At 37.4% G+C, this 19,554-nt stretch overlaps 1 protein-coding gene across 1 annotated transcript; it reads right to left on the bottom strand.

Annotated features, from left to right (window-relative positions):
* Positions 1-17,225, bottom strand: LOC102590814 (uncharacterized). Its single transcript, XM_006340439.2, has 5 exons — positions 16,801-17,225; positions 16,598-16,648; positions 14,867-15,000; positions 713-813; positions 1-615 (listed from the first exon to the last, which is right to left on the bottom strand). The coding sequence occupies exons 1-5, from the start codon at positions 17,170-17,172 to the stop codon at positions 437-439; spliced, it is 837 nt and encodes a 278-aa protein (XP_006340501.1). The 5' UTR covers positions 17,173-17,225; the 3' UTR covers positions 1-436.
* Positions 17,226-19,554: the final 2,329 nt, after the last annotated feature.

Here is a 19,554-nt window from a genome sequence, read left to right as displayed (position 1 = left end):
TTTTCTTAACTAGTAAATCTATATAAGTGGTAATTTTCCCCAATACAATTTCACATTTAACATTGAAAGTCATTCTACAAGAAACATCTGTGGTTCACCATGTGCAAAGATAAAATATCCAAATTGTTTTTGACAAATGCTTAAAAATAAAATTGAACAAATTATGTAGCTCACTAGTGAATAACTGGATAACCATGATTTGCTGTTCAGTTCTGACAATCTCGAGTGTGAAATCGAGCAGAAGAAACTCTCCTTCCCACACAGCAGGCGTTGAAAACGTAGCTGCCTACCTCATTCTTGAAAGATGGCTAATATTTACTGAAAAACGTTCTGAATCATTGCTTTTACATGTGTTGTTCATGTTCAGGATTTTGTTTGGAACATAAAAGCATGTTTTTACTCTGCCAATAGCGTAAAATAATGGAGACATCCTCTCTTAAGGTTCTGGATCAATTTCACTGTTGTCTTCCATTTCTGAGCCAAGTTCACCTCCAGAGATCATATTCATGAATCTTCTCGTAGCTTGGCTAACAGCACGAGAAGTTTTCTTTGCTGCTCCAGTTACAACTGGCTGCAAAGATATGATTGGAAGATCTGCTCTCTCCTGAATCATTGCTAATGACACATTCGAACAGAAAGTAAGCAGTCTTAAATTAGGAAGAAGTCACATGATCTGCCATTATGTAAGGAATATATGAGAGAGAGAGCATACACATTGTTTGCTGGTGAGCACGAGACCCAATTTGTCTGATTCCAGCTTCTGCTGCTTGCACAGCTCGAGCAGATTTGTTGACACCATCAGCTATCTCTTGACTGAGTATCACATACAATAACATCATTACTCTCGGGAACATATATTGTGTCGTAGCTTAAACATATCTGAATCAATGGGCAAAGTGTGCGGCTTAAAGAAAAATTATGGAACTGATAGTGGACATGAGTTCATACATTTGCCTCAGACCTTGGCCACCTTATTAGAAAGCTTACGTGAATCACATCCTATTACCTCACCAGAGAGTCCAATTTTATTACGTTTTTTCCACAATAAGAATGGCCTAAAGCTTCTGAAATAATGTTTCCCAGGTTTCTCGAGATTGACTGGTTAGCTATTTTGATATTTAAAACATGAACCTTCAATACCCACAAGCTGCAATTCCACCGGGCACCTGTTACATACTATTTTAGATTGTTTCAGTTGGAATTGTTTTTGAATGTGACAATGCATCATCTTAATTCCCATTTTCTCCTGAGCTCTTGGTTGATGTTCAACATTTCTTTACATTGAAGTTCTTTTTTCCTATTTCCTTTTCTTATTAACAGGAAAACTCTAGGGATTTCTCTCAACAAATAGCATGTTAGAAACCTAATGTCCAAGAAACTACCACAAATGTTCTATTTTCCTATTAATTTCTTCTCTAGTTTAACATTCCGTAACCCTCTTGAAATCTGCCACTTTTCAACCCCAGCACATTAAATCAATAGAATACCCATCTTCAGACAGTACAACTGATACTATATTTGTTCTCTCCTTCCCATAGTTACAAAAATTAGTTTGTGCCTAAAAGCATTACCAAAGCAGGAAATCACGTCCGATTGTGCCTACCACAGAGGATTAGCAGAGGTGGTCAAATCTAAAGGCAATATCGCAAAACCATTCAGCGATGATATCAGAGAGTTGCAAGAAACTCTTAGTTAGCCACTCAACCCAGTTAGGTGGAGATTAAGCTGGAATTAGCCTTGATCCAATCTGCTCTATCTATATCTCACTGATGTTGGATTCATCAGAGACTCTGAATAGGACACTTCACATTCTTTTGATATTGGAGACCAATTACGTAGAGCACACCAGAGCAACCAAAGCAGAAGGCTGTCAGAGAAATAAAATATAATCGGCTACTCACTCTTCTTAATTCTACTACTTAATAAAGACAGTAGAAAAAAATTCATCCAGTGCACTTCAAGTTAAATCTTTAGAGATTCCATACCTTACTCTCCAAACTGTCCCAAGGAAATATCAAGAAGATATTGCCATTATTTTCTTTTTGAAATTGGTAACTTAAGATAATGCCATTACTATAGCTGAACAATTCTTCCCTGAGATGGATTTGAATCTTTATCATGTCGTAAACAAACAACAACAACATATCCAATGAAATCCCACAAGTGGGGTCTGCGGAGGGTAGTGTGTACGCAGACCTTACCCCTCCCTAGTGAGGTAGAGAGGTTATTTCCAATAGGCCCTCGGCTCAAGTAAAAACATTACAAAGCAGTTTGAAAAGGAAAACAACGAGAGAGAAGAAGTCAAGACAAAATGCTAAAGAAAGCATGACAAAGCATACTAAAAAGGAACAGCCACTACAACAATAATACGATAATCGAAGTGCAAGAAACATCAAGTAGACACAAGGATGGAATAACAAGAAACTCTCAAAGTTATACAATGACTACTAGAAATAGGCAAGACAACTCTCAACTACCTAACTAACCATCTACCCTAATATATGTCCCTCCATAACCTCCCATCTAAGGTAATAAACATTTATCATGCCGTAAACAACTGCACTAATTTGCATTTATTAGAGGATATGTTTCCATCATACATGATACCGAGAACAGACTATAAGCAGAAAGTGAGGATTAAAAGTTATCAAAAATCAGGAAATGTGACAGAGGTATGAAATAAAACTTGTTTGCAGGAAGTGAAATCTATGGAGAATGGGATCAGCAGTCACACACAAGTAGTGCAAGGACGAAAATGAACAAGGTTATCAGGGTTAGCTATTTACCATAATGCAAAAGACATAGAATGTGGTAAGTAGAAACCCAGAGAAAGTATATGTTCCTTAGCATCTTGTCAAGTATGGGCCTGTAACGACCCGTCCCGGTCGTTGTGACTGGGCCAATGATGAAAGAAATCAGGCTAGAAAACTTTTCGGGTAATGACTTAACAATTCTAGGCTAGGTCAATCTCAAACAGAATCTGATCGAGGTGAGGTCTAGGGTCATCCAGGAATGGGTGGGGTGAAAATGTCTAGGCTTGGTTTATATTTTCTAGTAGCCAAGATATTAAGGAACCCATGGGGCTTTACGGAATCGAATTCAGGTGAGAAACTCCCGGAATCAAACTTGACATGAGGGGGATAGTTGGGAACATCAAGAAAAGAAGGTATGTTGTGACAAATGGACTTTTTAGGGACATCTGAGTCTCTGAAGTTCGTGCTGCTATAGCGAGAGTGTGCAAGCGCTATAGCGGGCTGACAGCCGCTATAGCAGGCTGACAGCCGCCATAGAGGGGAAAAGTCGAGTTTTTGGGCAGAAAAGTCCCTAAACCAATCATTATTTGGTTATTTCATTTAGGGTAACTACAGAGGCGACTTAAGGCTTTTTCACCTGTTTCCCATCATTCTTCTCGATAAAGGTAAGATTTCCCACTCTTGTAATTCGATCCTTAATCCTTAGAATATAGAGTATTACTCTTGGGGGAAGGTCTTGACTCGAATTAATGGTGCGAAAAACCCTGGTTTGGGTAGAATGATAAATAATTTGTCCCGTGGCTAGGATTTGAGTATAATCGAGCTATTGTTAGGCCACTATTGTTTGATTATTGTATTATTATTATTGTTTTAGACCAAAAACAAGCCAATACATTGAAAAAGGAAAACGCTCGGGTTCTTTAGAATTTCCAAGAGGCTTGATTTGAGGTAGGCGATAGTTGTAAATTTTCCAATTTATGTACATATGCATGTCTACTACCTTATAATATCACTTGTGCAATGCATGTTGGGGAAGACATAGGAAAGCATATGAAATGACATCATGTTGATAATCTCATGCAGTGAACCTGTTTACTTTACTAGTGGTTTCAAGTGTTATTGTTCATTATGACTGTGATTGCTGGTTGTCTCGGGTACCACACTGGTATTGGATTACTAACGGTTGGATCAATTACCACGTCTAGTATGAATTCTAACTCTGGTTGGCTCGGGTACACACTGGTACACTAACAATTTGTGTGTGGGTTCCTTGAGAGAACCGGGTATGTGTATTTGTGGTTCCATGAAACGACCAGGTTCTTGTTTATTTTGATCATGTGGGACATGCTCAAAGTATTGGTGATTCAGGATATCATGACTGGGAGTTGTGATAGTGATTGTTGTTATATGTGTTGGTCATGTTTATTATGTTGTGGTTATTTGTTTACATTCCTAGTTTGGAACTGGCTGTGTGATCCTATGATAGAAACCGAGGTTTTATATTGGATAAAATCAACATAAAATATAAAGAGAGATACAAGTATCTCGTATCTCGTAGAACAATAGAAAATACAAAGAGAGACAAGTATCTCGCATCTCTTAGAACAACCTATTCTGCATATAAAAGATATATTACCACCTGCAGTTTACCAGCTCTATTGGACTACCTTGCTATGCACCTAAACGAAGTCACTTTCCTTCCTTATGAAGACTCTGGTGGTGCATCTGTATGATAGGGCCCCTGCCTTTCGATCGATACACAGTTGAGGAGGCCGATCGATCTTCGCTATCATGCCTCCTCCTTGTACCAGTTGATGCTGGGGCTTCATAGTCCATTCATTAAGGTTGGGGATGGAAGAATGACACATTTCTATATATATATTTTTTTTGATGACAAGGAAAACCCGCAGCCGCTACCTGTTGGGTGCGCACAGGGTAAAACCCCCGCTCCTATGCAATAGCTCGCAAACCACATAGGAGAGGTAACCTACAAGTCCGGTGCGACGAGCTCGACCCAGAAGGCAAACCCCTTGCTTTCGCTGGCAAGGGGTTTTGAACTTGAGACCTCCAACATGGAAGTCCCAAGCCCAAACCACTGGGCCACCCAGAAGGGTATGACACATTTCTATATTAAGTAATAATTTAACTATAAAATGTCTATTTTACCCTTAATGGAATGATTTACAGCCACACAAATTTCTATCATTCATTTTGGACCACAAGTTTTAAAAGTCTTCCTTTGTTTCTTAAACTCCGTGCCGAGTCAAAGTACCTCATATAAAATGGGACGGAGGGAGTATATAATAGATAACTATAACTGCTTCATAACTATTTTAAATAAAGATAGATAACTTCTGTAACCATAAGAAACTGCCAAATAACTCCTAATAACGGTAAGAAATCGCTCAATGCTCCATAGGTGAAACCTCTAGGAATTTAAGAAGATGCAAATCATTGTCTTCTCCTATCTTACTTCGCTTCTTCCTCCTTGAATAAGTATGGAAGATACGTGCCTTATCAGTATACCTAGGACTGGGCATAATTTGGTTCAAATCGAAAAAACCGACCGAACTGATTTTTTTTTTATTTCGGTTTCGGTTTTTAATTTTAAAAATTTGGTAATTCGGTTTGGTTTTCGGTTTTAGATTATTATTTTTTCGGTTAACCGAAAAACCGAATTTTATTTGATACATTTATAATTTTATACAAATCCAATCCAAATGTCAGCCCATTAAAAAGTAAAAGAAAAGGCCCACCCAATTTCCCAATAGATAAATGCCTAAATTCACCAACTCTCAATCCATTGCACAAGCTTCCTGCATCACGACATTTTGAGTTCGGTCGATTTTTTCCATTGCCGACGATTGATATCTCGACGCCACAACCCTCAATCCTTAAAATCACATTGAAAATATATATATATTTTTTTAAACTGATACAATTTAAAATTTTAATTTATGATCAAAGAAAGGCTCATAAGGGTGATATTCAAACCGAAAAACCAAACCGAAATTGTAAAAATCGAACTGAACCGAATATATTTCAGTTCGGTTTCGGTTAGCATTTTCATCAAATCGAAAACCGAAAAACCGAACTGAATTTCTCAAACCGAACCGAACCAATAGAATGCCCAGCCCTAAGTATACCTATCCTGGAAAGACAACTTGTCCTCAAGGCGAAAATTGGGAAACTGTGCAGCTAACAGAGACTTCTGTCCATATGGCTGAAGACGTAAAATAATAGCATCACCAACATTAGAAGAGAGGTCTATGTGCTTATAATCTGCCTTCATAAGGTTCAGCATAGCATCCCTAGTCAACATATGTTCTTCAAGGTCTGATTGGAAAGATGTTGTTGTGAGTGTTTTCTAAAGAACACCTTGCAGTTTATAAGTTTACTCATTCAATGGGAAGATTAGGACCATCTGGTTCCAATTGGCTTGTATTGTGTTTAGGGATGCTAGCCATTGTATACCTAACACCATGTCTGCGGCACCAAAGGAAAAAGGGAAGAAATCATGCTTTATGACCAAGTTAGAAACCTCTACTGATAGGCCATAACAAACTTTGTTGCATTTGATAATTTCACCATTGCCTATTTGGACACCGAAAATAGGGATATATTGGACTACCAACCCAAGTTTTGTGAAATTTTCTTCTTCTACAAAATTATGCATCGAACCACTATCTACCAACATCAACACTTTATGCCGGCAAAGAGTGCCTTGAAGTTTCAAAGTTGAAGCAAATTCTTTGCCCAAAATTGCATGAAAAGAGATTTTCCCCAAATAAGTAAAAGGGATGTCTTCATTCATATTACCGTCAACACTTTGCACATCGTTTTCCTCTTGCAATAACTCCAAACATGCAAAAGTCCTAGGTTTGCAGCGATGACAGGGGGTAAACTTGTCTCCACAACAGTAGCATAGGCCTTTTTCTCGCCGAATTTGTTGTTTAGAATTCAATGGTCGAGTGTTTGGAAGAGATGACTTGTTGAAAAGGGCATGTAACTGTTGGTTGGCGGGAGGATTGAAAATTAAAGGATTCTTGAGCCGCTGGAAAGGAAGTCCCAATTGATGAAGGTTTTGATACAGAAGGCCAAGGTACCTGGACTGATTTAGTCCTTGTTTCCCTTATTCTAAGGCTAAACTCATCGCCTTACACACAGATCAAGGTTTGTGAATCCTCACATCCACACGAAGGTCTTCTTTAAGTCCGCTAAGGAAAACTCCAAGCAAACAATGTTTTGGCCAAGTTTGCACACACGCTGCCCGTTTTGCAAATTCCTGCCTATACTCAATCTAGTTTGTTAGATACTTCACAAATGTTCATCTGGAATTTGAAACTTAGCGGTCCATAGTTTTCTTGCATAACTTTCACCAACTCATCCCAGTAATAATAGTTCTTTCACTGTTGATCCAAGCAAAAAGATCCAATGCATCTCCTTCCAAATACATTGAAACCACATCAACCTTGCAATCATTAGGTGTTTGATAATTTTGAAAATACTTCTCTGCTTTTAGAATCCAACCTCGAGGATCTCCTCCCTCATACTTAGGAAATTCCATCTTTGTGTGAGAACGTTGATAAGTTTCTTGATGCCTCCAAGTGCTATCAACCTTGCCCTTTTACAGTAAAACTTTGGATTTTCCGTGCTGATTTTGCCTATTTTGTGCTTTTAATGCAGCCACATCAGTAGCCAAACAATGGCTCCCAATTTTGTTGCTGTGGTGGTCAATTGTTGGCCGATCTGATCAGGAGTCGACATTATAGGTTTGTTGTGGGAAGAGTTGGTTTCGTGTGTTAACCATGGCATATCTTACTGCTCTGCTACCAATGATAGAAACCGAGGTTTTATACTGGATAAAAGCAACAAAAAATACAAAAAGAGACACAAGTATCTCGTAGAACAACCTTTTCTGCATATAAAAGATATATTACCACCTGCAGTACTTATTACTAGATCTCCTATTACATAATAGATAACTATAACTACTTCATAACTATTAACGATAAGGATAGATAACTTCTAGTAACCATAAAGGAACTGCAAAGTAACTCCTAATAACTGCAAGAAACTACTCAATGCTCCATGGGTGAAACCTCTTGGAATTTGAGAAGATGCAAATTGTTATCTTCTTCTATCTTTCTTCGCTTCTTCCTCCTTGAATAAGTATGGAAGATACGTGCCTTATCATCCTACCAGTACACTGTAGTTGTGTATTGACACAACACCTATTCTTTTCTTGTTGAGTACAAGCCAGTGGTTGATACGAGACCTCAATTAAGGGACACTTGACTTCGAATCCAAGGCCGAGTTGCTCTTCGAAGATGTCATGGGTTCCTCTACATCTTCTTGTCCATCTTTTCGGGAAAAGACATTAGACTATTAGTTATATTTTTTACAAGTTTTTGGTGTTGCATCCCCATCCTTGACTATTTAGAATTTTTTTTTTTTTGAAAATGGTAACGATGTATTATATCACAAAAGTACATGGGTTGTACTCAAACCTTATATACAGATGCACTCTAGACACTCCTACTCTATTTCTATATTGAGTCTAAAACATCAACTATAGAGACAGTGTCATTTGAGTATAATTGATTACACCAAAAACATAACAACAAAATGCAGTTTAGTTTAACATCCTGCACACTATTTTCTATGCCTTCAAAACATCTGGAATTCCTTTCTTTCCAGATTGCCCACCATATTGAAGCAGGGATAATTCTCCATCTAGTTCTGTCTTTTGCAAGGGCACCTGCCTCCTCCCAGCTGTACAAGGCCTCAGTAACTCTCCTAGGCATAGTCCAGGATATGCCTTTAAGGCTCAAGAAAATCCTCCAAAGCTGCCGGGTGTATTTGCAGTGTAGAAATAGATGGTTTACAGTTTCTAAGGTTTCCCCACATAGGAAACACCTAGAGCATAAGGTTATCCCCCTTTTCATTACATTATCCTGAGTCAGGGCAGCTTCCTTCCTTAGCTAGCAGCCAAATAAAGCATGAGACTTTGTGTGGGATTCTACACTTCCATACTTGTTTCCAAGGCCAGATGGGACTCTGCTGGCTTGATTCATCCATCAGCCTGTAAGCTGAATGCACTTTGAACTCTCCTCTATTGTTGCCTTTCCACCAAAGCATATCCTCATATGCCTGAAGTCCAGTAAAATGTCCAACCAACTTGAGGAATTCTGCCAACCTCATCACTTCCCAGTCATTTGGTTCTCTCCTGAAGATGAAATTCCACCCTTGTGGTGTCCATAGTTCTGCAATAGTTCTTTGTTGGAACATTGCCAGATTGTAAATATCAGGGAAAAGAGTTTCCAGGTTACCTTTCTCATGCCATTCATCCTTCCAGAATTTGATTTTGTTCCCATTCCCCACTTTCATCTTGAATTTGGGTTTAACTTCCTCCCATAATGCTCTTATGGATCTCCATAAACTGATCCCATAAGGTGTGGTCACAATCTTAGTCATCCAACTATCTTCATTCTCATATTTGGCACCTATCACTCTTCTCCAAAGTGTTTGTTTTTCATTTGAGTATTTGCACAACCACTTCATTAAGAGTGCTTTGCCATGTAGCTCCATATTCTTTATTCCCAGACCACCATTCTTCTTTCCAGTTGTCACTGCATTCCATTTTACTAGATGAAAACCTCTATTCTCTTTGTTTCCTTGCCACAAGAACTTCCTTCTTATGCTGTCTAGTCTTTTAGTGATCCCTGGTGGGATGGGAAATAGAGACAGCATGTAAGTTGGGAGAGCATCCAGGACTGAGTTAATGAGGGTCAGTCTACCCCCTCTTGACAAGTACTGAGTTTTCCATCTGGCCAGCTTCTTCTCACACTTCTCTATCACACCATTCCAAATTTCTAAGGACTTGGATTTTGCTCCCAATGGCATACCCAAATATGTTGTAGGTAGAGTACCTACTTCACCCCCTAGAATTGAAGCTAACAATTCTATGTTGTTGACCTCATTGATAGTATACATAGAACTTTTAATCCAGTTAATGTGCAACCCGGATACCCCTTCAAACAACACCAGGATCACCCTTAAGTATTTCAGTTGGTCTTCCTCAGCTCCACAAAAAATCAATGTATCATCTGCATACTGAAGATGTGTCACCTCCAAGCTTTCTGTATTTTCTCTAGCCACATCAAAACCTTTTATCCATCCTCTCATATTTGCTGTCTTGAGCATATTATTCAGCCCCTCCATAGTAATTAAGAACAAGAAAGGGGACAATGGATCACCCTGCCTGAGTCCTCTTTGAGTTTGAAAAAACCCTGCAGGGGACCCATTAATCAGAACAGAGAAGCTAACTGTAGAAATGCAAAAGCTAATCCAGTTCAACCATTTTTGTCCAAATCCCATCATCTCTAAAATCTTCAGAAGGTACTTCCAATTCACATGATCATATGCTTTTTCTATGTCCAGCTTGCATAGAATGCCAGGTTTCTTCTGCTTATTCCTGGAATCTACAGCTTCATTAGCAATCAACACTGCATCCATAATTTGTCTCCCTTTTATAAAAGCCATTTGCTGTGAGTCCACCAGTTTGTCTATCACAACTTTCAACCTTTCTGTGAGAACTTTGGAGAGTATTTTGTAAATGCTCCCTATGAGGCTAATTGGTCTGTAGTCCCTTAACTCATTGGCTCCTTTTTTCTTTGGAATGAGTGCAATGAAGGTAGCGTTGAAACTCTTCTCGAAGACTTCTTGCTCATAAAAGTTTTGAAATGTGTCCATGATGTCTTTCTTCAGTACATCCCAACACTTGATGAAGAAACCCATTGTGTACCCATCTGGACCAGGAGCCTTATCGGCTGCACATAGCTTTAGGCAATTTAGAACTTCATTCTCCTCGAATCTGCCTTGCAGGGACATTTTTTCCTCTTCAGTCAACATTGGGCATTCAACATTATTATAAGAAAGTCTCCATTGATGTGTTTCTCTATACAGGTTCTTATAATATGCTATTATCTCCCCTTCAATTCTGCTTTTCTCTTGAGTAACCTCTCCTTGTATCATGAGTTGATCTATATTGTTATATCTCCTGTGAGCATTTGCCATTTTGTGGAAGAATTTGGTGTTCTTGTCTCCCTCCTTCAACCATAGTACTCTTGATTTCTGTCTCCATGAAACTTCCTCTTTCTTGACTAGCTCTTCATACTCAAGTAAGATTGCAGCCTTTTTTGTCGTTTCCTCCACAGTGAGAGTTCTATTTACCCTTTCTGTATCTAATTCTGCTAACTGCTCTAACAATCTCCTTCTTTGACTGCCCAGATTTCCACCCTCTTCTTGTTTCCATTCCTTTAGCTTAAGTTTCAGTGCTTTAAGTTTGCATGCCAAAACATAATCAGGTCTTCCTGTGTAACTGAAGGAGCTCCACCACTCTCTAACTCTATCCACAAAACCTTCTGACTGCAGCCACCAATTTTCAAACTTGAAGTAGCTTTTATTCCTCTCCCACTCTATCAACCCCCTTACTGAGCTCAATTCTTCCCATACAAGTCTCCTTTCCTTGTAACAATTAGGAGCATACACTCCAGATATATGGCAGCTAAAATTCTGGGTTTGTGATTCAAATTTACAAGTAATGGTGTAAGAACCAATTTCCAAGACCTCCCCCATCCATGCCCTCGCATCCCACATCAATAAGATACCTCCTCTTGTTCCACTTGCTTTTAGACAGGCATGTCTAATCCACCTGCCTCCCCAAATCTGTTTTACCATCTCTGAAATATCCCCTTCAATTTTTGTTTCTTGGAGACACACTATATCTGCTCTCCATCCAGACAACAAACTATGTACAACCCTTCTCTTCTCCCTGTCGTTTAATCCCCTAACATTCCATGATATTAGCTTAAACTTCATCATGTATTGAAAATTGTGTTCCTCCCCTTATTCCTACTTCCAGAACTTTTAAATTTTACATCAAAGGCTACAAGACTTTTAAGTTCTTGTGCACCCTTGATCTTGAGTTTCTTAACTTCTGTATCCTGCTCCATTCTCCTGACTTGTCTGCAACTGTCTATTTGTAGTAGTAACTCTGTTGCCTCCTCTTCATGCCCTTGGAAATCGATCCCAAAGATTTTCCCCAGTTTTATCAAGTTCTGTTGTACCCATGTTGAATTCGCTTTGTCTACATCTTGAGCCCTTTGTTGTTGCTGCACCATAATTGGTACAGGTTCCTCCACCTCCCAATTAACTATTTCTGTGTTTGAGCTTTGTATTGCTAGCCCAGTCTCCCCTGACTTTGTAATTTCTCTATCCTCTCCCCTATCTGTGGAGTTAGGTTCTTCCTCTCCCGTTATCATCAAATCTCCCCTGATTTCTTCCTCCAGCAGCTCTGTCACGACTTTTGTGTTCATGTTCTGCTTTCCTTGGCCTGAATTGAACACGTGCAAGGCTGTTATGTCACCAGCCAATTTATGGGTTTCTGTGTAGCCGATCTTTGTCCCTTGTAAATCATTAAAGATGACATGTGCTGCAAAATCAGGGCCATTGGGCCATTTGGAATTGTTATTCTTCTTGGGCTTTCCTGCTGGGCCCAGTTCAGCCCTCTCATTTAAAAAACTCACATGCCTCTCACGTGCTCCATTCCCCATTGACTTTCCAGCTGTCGAAGTACAGCCCACGTGCTTTGACGTACTAAAATCCCTAAAAGGATGGGATTTTGGTACTATGTCACAGATATTTACGCCATCAGACCTCTGGATAAACCTATTCCCTGGGCAAAAGACCTCATCTTCCCCGGCGACTATGCCTCCACTTTCCGGCCTTATTTCGAATCTGGGTTTGCTTTCTGCCCAAATTGGAAAAAAATATGTGATTCCATCACAAGCAACAGAGACCTCTTTCGGAAGGTTTCTCCCGTTGTTTTTCACCAGAATCCTTGCCCACTTCAGGTGGTTTTTTAGCTCAGTTTCTTCTTCTGTCTCAATCCAACCTCCACACAGATCCCCAATTTCTTGGAAGACCTTCCTAGACCACAAATGCAATGGAATCCCCACTACTCTAATCCAAGTTTCACGCACAGTTGACGGGCTAGGAGTGCACCCTGTTGTTGGACTCCACCAATCTAGATGAAATATGCTACTCTTCCACCTCCATTGGCCTTGGATGATCAATTCCGCCATGTATCTATTGGGGAATTCGAAAAGGAACATTTCGCTGTTCAATTCATATATGTTGACTCCAAAGACCTTTTTCCAGTTTGTTGAGGACCAGCTCCTGATATCCGCCAGAGTTGGTTTCTCCTTCTTTCCTGCAGTGCAATATCCTATAAGACATCTCTTGAGGAGATCTTCCTCCTTAATATTCACTGGCTTAGTAATCAGAATGCTTCCTTTCTTGGTGTTCATCTCGGCTCTTCTTAAATTACTGCTCCCCCATTTACTCTGTTGGACAGCCTCAGCATAAGAGTATTCTTCCTCCGTCACCCTTGAGAAAGAATGTTCCTTCTCTCTTTGATGACATTTAATGAATCTCTCAATCTTTAATGCAATATCCACCCACCCTGCATTTAATGCAAGTTCCGGTATGATTAAGCCGACCTTCCACCACTATTTAAGGTTATCACGCTCATAAATTTCCCATATTCATTTTGCTTCTTAGTACAAAAAAGCTCTGCCTCTCTATCTGCTAGTTTCCATCTTCTCGTCTCCTTTTTATGCTCCTTTGAAGCCTCTCTCAGGCAGAAACATATCCATTCCATAGCTTTCTTGCTCATAACTGACCTCGTCATCTTCTTTCTACTTCTTTCAACCCATTCATACCATTCAGACTTGCTCGAGTTCCATCTAGTGATGTCAAATGACTTAAACCCAGCATTAAAATAAATTCTATTCTCTTCCATCCTAGGCTAAAGTGTGTAGCAATTATCACAGTGGGTGATAATTGTTGGCTTAGAAAGAAAAGGCTAAGATTCCGGTGGTTGCTGCCGGAAAAATGGTCTTCTACTGCCCTAGAAAGTAGGACAGAGAAAGTGCATTGGTATTCGTGCCTAGGAGGATTCTGCTTTTTGAATGCAATAAAGCTCCTTACTATTTAGAATTTTGTTACTACGACTTTCAATATTAGGGGTTTATTTCCGCAATTATTGTGACTTCTGATTGAGTTTATGGGAACTCAATTCTTATGCTATTTTAAATTGTTTTCATTCTATTTATATTATGACATGGCTTTAGGATGGTGTTTTGAGTTAAGTTTTTGGGTTGGTAGTTGGTTCCCCCACAAGAGGGTTAGAGTGGGTGCCACTCACAACGGTCTTGGTCGTGACAGGGCCTATGGGGAGGTAAATTCAAAAGGACGTTCACTTGGCCCAAGGTACAATTGTTCGTAGGTAAAAATTACCTAAGAGGTTTTTTTATACAGTGCTGCTTTTGATTTTTTTTTTTTTTTTTTTTTTTTGACAATCGTGGTGTCCGGGCTAGCTTTCGCACACAACACACCTTGACTAATTCCACAGGATGCCTACCACCTCCACCAGCAACAAGTTCCAGCTACTTGTGAGTTCTTGTAGAAGCAAATTTGTTTATTTCCCAAGTTCTGATGAAAAATTGATACCTTTCTAGTTTCCACCCCATTCCATAGGTATACTTCCAATAAGCACGGCAATTTATATTCCAACTATTATTATACGACTACATAACTTAAATAATTTGGATAACTCCAACATGTATTGCAGAATATCATGTTATTTTTCTTGAAGTTCTTAAAAATATGGTACACCAGATTATATTGCAAAACTAGCAACATGACATCTAAACAACAAACTAACCAAATATTTCTTTTGATTTCTCATACTAATAACCATCACATTGAGAGTCTGTCTTCGAGATTTTCTCAACGGATTACATTTTTTGAGTCATCACAACATTAAGGCTCTCTCAAAATACGCGAAGAATAAGCTTTTAAATCATAAACCATAGTAAGTATATCATTAAGTTGAAGTAACTTAGTCCTTGAGATATCTAGGAATCATTATTCCCTTCGAAATGCCAATACTATCTTGCTTCCAGATTTTGATATCTTCAAAGAACTTCAGTGAGTTTATCCTAAGAGAAACTGGCCAGTCCCTTTCGAGTGAGAAAATTTGTTACCTTAAATCACTCAATTCCAGTGTAAGGTCACTGATTTCCATCCCAGACAGCCTGATAGCAGCCATTGTACTAGGAAGCTCCTCTCGAGCAGTATCTGCCAACTTTGACAAAGATATTGCTGCTCTACGCATCGCCTACAGAAAAAGATCAAATGAGTTGAACTGAGGTGTTCCGAAACTATTGGCTCCACATTCACACAGTAATCAGCATTTTTCTCACAATTCATAACTTATAGGCCGTTATGTTAATTATTTGTGTTACATTTCAAGAATCCATTTCCGTAAAAGGCATGTGTAAAAAGTGAGACCAAGTTCTATGAGTACTCCACTAATCCTTTGAATAAGAAGAGTAGATCTTTAAGACAATTGTTTTTGTATCAAGCACAAATGCACCACAAGCACCACGAAAAGAATGTCTTCCATCTCACTAGGTCATATCCTTTAGATTGTTATTAAGATACTTTATTCTTTTGCCTTGGTGCAAGAACAGGACTACTCATAAATTAATTGATGTAGACCACATTATATGTGTACACATCCGTTATGATTTTTTAACCAAAATTAGAAAATAGATAAATAGTATATTCCAACAAATTAAATAAATGTAGGATCTTATGATGACACTTTTGGAGCTTGTATTGCACACTGTTATCTCTCAAGGTCCCTGAACCTTCTAAAGACTATTCACAACCTAAACGTATGCAAGTGAAAGAAGAACAAAGCTAAACTATTTCTTTGTTTTAAGATGTACGGGGATGGGAAAGGCTTCTAACATAGGTCAAAAATGTCCCTTACATATTGAAAATGGTTTAAATATTTGCCCTCCTTTCCCCTATTGGACCATAATTGTCATTAATGTTAATTTCGAGTTAAAAATAACCCCCCCCCCCTTCCACTCTTGGACCCCAACTTCCCTTTACGGTTTAAAGCGTCATTCCTTCTAATGAAATTATGAGATGACATATGTAGGACTTCAATTAAATAGGTAGTACTGAGTTATTCAAGGCCCACATATGACATCTCATAACTCCATAAAAGTAGGGGCATTTTTAGTGCCAAATTTAACGTTAAGGACAAATGGGATCTAATAGGTAGAAGGAGGGTCATTTCTAACCTGAAAATTAATGTTAACGAAATTATAGTTCACTAGGTTGAAGGAGGGAAAATATAAACCGTTTTCAATACACTAGGAGCATTTTGACCCTTTTTCGTTTAAAATATAACAATTCCCCTCAGGGCTTTGTATCTCTATATTCAATGGAGCCAAGACTCTCAGCATAAACTAACAACTAAACGAACTTGCCAAGCTTCAATGACACTGTCATCTCAAAAAATTATTTGTTCGCTCCAGTCAAAAGGAAACAAAACTAAGACCTTCTGAAGTAAACATAGGGAAGGTTTCACATCACTTTTTTTATTGCATCCAAGTATAACATTTATACAATATATCATGGAAAGACATTCTCACCATACACTCAAACAGAATCCCTCAATCATATACCCAGCAGCACAAAAACCTGGCTTTCTACCTCAAAGCACACGCTTAGCTTCTATTTATTAGCATAGATACCCGGTGTATGAAGTTTCACTCAAAAGTTTAAACATACAAACGCCATACACAAAAACAGGTGCAAACACCCTTGCAATATGATCTCAATAAAAGGGAAGAAAATTAAGAATGCTTAAACCAAAGTACTAAGAAATTGCCAACCAAGTGATCAAGAGAACTCACAAACAGTGTTGGTACAGTTGCAACTACCAGACTTGTGAAAGCCACCGATGTCTGCATAACAAAGAAAATCTCATAAAAAAAATTTACCCTTTAAAAATGCAAATCTCAAACACTGACAATTTCTCAACCAAAAAAATGCACTCAATGTTAAAATCGCAAATATTAACGAATGAAAAAAACATAGAGAATTTAATTAAAAGTACCGTGCAAGCAATGAAGGCCAAGAGAAAGAAAGCTTGGTCACTTAAGCTTAATTTGGGAGGGAAATAATTCGGTAGAATTTTAGGGCTTCCGACTTCAACATTGAGCGATTCCGTAACCTGAGGCGACGAAATTTCTCCATCTACAGTTTGATTATAGGTTTCCGTTCCGGCACCGGCAGAATCAACTGCAGATGATGATTTAGACGAACAAATTGTCAGGGAGAAGCTAGAGATTTTGTAGCCGGAGTTGAGTCTGAAGGAAGAGGGAAATTTCACGCCGAACGTCGCTGTTTTAGCATGGGGATTGCCAGAGATGAGTGTGACGGTGGTCGGAGAAGAACGGGAATATGCAGTAATGAGACCGAGCTTCATGGCCTGTATTTCAAAGCTTTGGGACTAACGGTGAAATCTACTCTTAATAGGACTCTGTAGAAAAATTTTATTATGTATGAGGCACAAATATGATGTGGTAGACAATACTTGTATGAGACTCCATTTATTGTTTGACAAGTGGATAATTGGGTCCCATTTCAAAAAATTACCCAAGCTCTTTCTCTCTCTTCATTTATGACGTTTTCCCTCTCTCTTACTTTTTTGTTTGATTTCTTTTTCAAATTGTTCCAAATTTTTCACCACCATATTTTAATAAAGTAATTTTATTCATGGAAACTATAAAATTAAAAAATTCTAGCCTAATTTATTCTGTTTCTAGCATACTGACATTATTTTTTCATGTCGATACTAATTATTTATATTGCTAATAATAGTTATATAAAATTATTTGTTAATTACAAATTAAGATATAATTAATTACAAAGTTTCTATGTTATTATAACAATTAATTCTCTTTGAAAGTGTAGATAAAATTTATAAAAAAATTTAAAAAATAAAGATATAAATAAGTAAAACTGTTATTTTATTTATGATTTCTTAAGAAATTCGTAAAAGAAAAACAAAGAAGGTATAAAATTAATTTGTTCTTTTATTCTTCTTTCGACATTTTCATGTTTTTAGAAGCACTTAAATCCATCAAATACTCTTCAATAAAAAAATATAACGGAAAGAGCATCAATGAACTTGACAAACAATTACATAAGTTTTGATACTATTTTCATGTTAGAATTAATTTTTTTTTACTTATATCTTAATTTTATAAACGAAAAAATAAATACAAACAATTATTTATTATAATATGAATAAATAACATAGAATAGGAATAAAAACTTATAGAGGTGATCATAAAAAAATAAATCAAAATTCAATACATAAAAAAGAAAAAACATAAACTAATTAGATTAGATAAGAACGAAAAAAAAAACATTTAAAAAATGGAAACAAACAATATATTAAAATAAGTGTAAAATAAAAAAAATAAAAAAAAGAAAAAACATAAACTAGTTAGAATAGTTAAGAATGAAAAAAAGATTTTAAAAAATGAAAACAAAAAATATATTAAAATAAGCGTAAAACAAAAAAAAAAGGCATAATAGATGCCCTTTGTCACTTGGCAGATGGATCCCAATCTATTTGTCAATCAAATAATGTCTCATACAAGTATGACTTGGCATACCTCATACATAATAAAAATTTTCCAGTTGGCAGCTTATTCATCTTCACACTAGCCACCACTGAAGTTTGAGAAACCCCAGGACTCTGTATATACAGTAGTTCTCCAAAATTTTATTTATTACAAATAGGAAACAAAGTGATAATTAAGCTTTTCTCTACTGTGAAATTAATATTTTTTTGAATTTTATATGCAATTTTATCAAATAAATACCATGGTTTTATTATTATTATTATACTCCTATATGTTTTTTCTATATTCATCGTATTATTTCTAATTCAAATTTATAGACACTTTTATTGTCTTTGTTTTATCATGCAAACAATAATGGGTCATTTGGTTAAGAAATAAGTTGTGTAGCAATTAAAAATTTAGGTATTAGTAATGCAAAAATTGTATATAGAAATATGAATGTGCACTCCTCCTAGGACACATCATCACAACAACCACTCTTCTTCAACTGTTGATCTTGCCAATGTCCTCTCGACTCCCTATCTTTCCCCTCCTCTCACCAGCCTTTTCTCTCTCCTAGGCTACATGAGTCGACGACTCTAAGGTTTTTCTTTTTTGGTTCTGTTAAATGCACCTTTTGCATGTGCCAGCGACAACAGGAAGCATACAACTCCAATGCCAATGCAGAAAATAAATAAACTTGGGTTGTATCTTCAATTCTTTGAATAGTAGTCTGCACTCCTAGGTTCTGCCTCTTTATTTGAACGAAATAACTAATACCATTATATAACTAGTCCAATAAAATAATGTCTTCAAATAATTTCCATGACTGTTCGTCATATTGAAATATTTAATAAGCAAAATTTTCTAACATAAGACTGCATGACTTGTGATAATAAAACAAATGTATCAAAAGATGAAATATAATGGAAAAAACATCACGAGTTAGGAGTTATATCATATATCAGAACCATATGAAAATTGAAAAAAATCTCAAAGATCCAAAAGTCACTTGGATCACCTATGGAGATTCTAATACCAAGTTCTTTCAAATCTTTGTGAAAGCAAGGCAAGCAAAAAAAAAAAAGAAGGTATTTAACATCAGTAGTGAGCTTAGAGACATATGAACTGATTCACTACAAATACAATAAGAATTTTTGAAGTCCTTCAAAGGCATTCTGGGAACTGGGATATTTAGAAGTGAACTTGGAGACATGTTAACAAATCCACTATAG

Source organism: Solanum tuberosum, unplaced genomic scaffold (genome assembly GCF_000226075.1).
Source record: "Solanum tuberosum cultivar DM 1-3 516 R44 unplaced genomic scaffold, SolTub_3.0 scf00018, whole genome shotgun sequence".
Classification (NCBI taxonomy): domain Eukaryota; kingdom Viridiplantae; phylum Streptophyta; class Magnoliopsida; order Solanales; family Solanaceae; genus Solanum; species Solanum tuberosum.
The sequence above is the reverse complement of the archived record's forward strand: the minus strand, read 5'-3'. Positions and strand labels throughout refer to the sequence as shown.

What these genes read in the sequence shown, in the direction of transcription:
- LOC102590814 (XM_006340439.2), bottom strand. Translation starts at nt 17,172, where the DNA reads ATGAAGCTCGGTCTCATTACTGCATATTCCCGTTCTTCTCCGACCACC. An exon ending in TGGCCTTCATTGCTTGCACG is followed by an intron (nt 16,649 to 16,800) that starts GTACTTTTAATT and finishes TTTGTTATGCAG; the next exon opens with ACATCGGTGGCTTTCACAAG. An exon ending in CAACTGTACCAACACTGTTT is followed by an intron (nt 15,001 to 16,597) that starts GTGAGTTCTCTT and finishes CTTTTTCTGTAG; the next exon opens with GCGATGCGTAGAGCAGCAAT.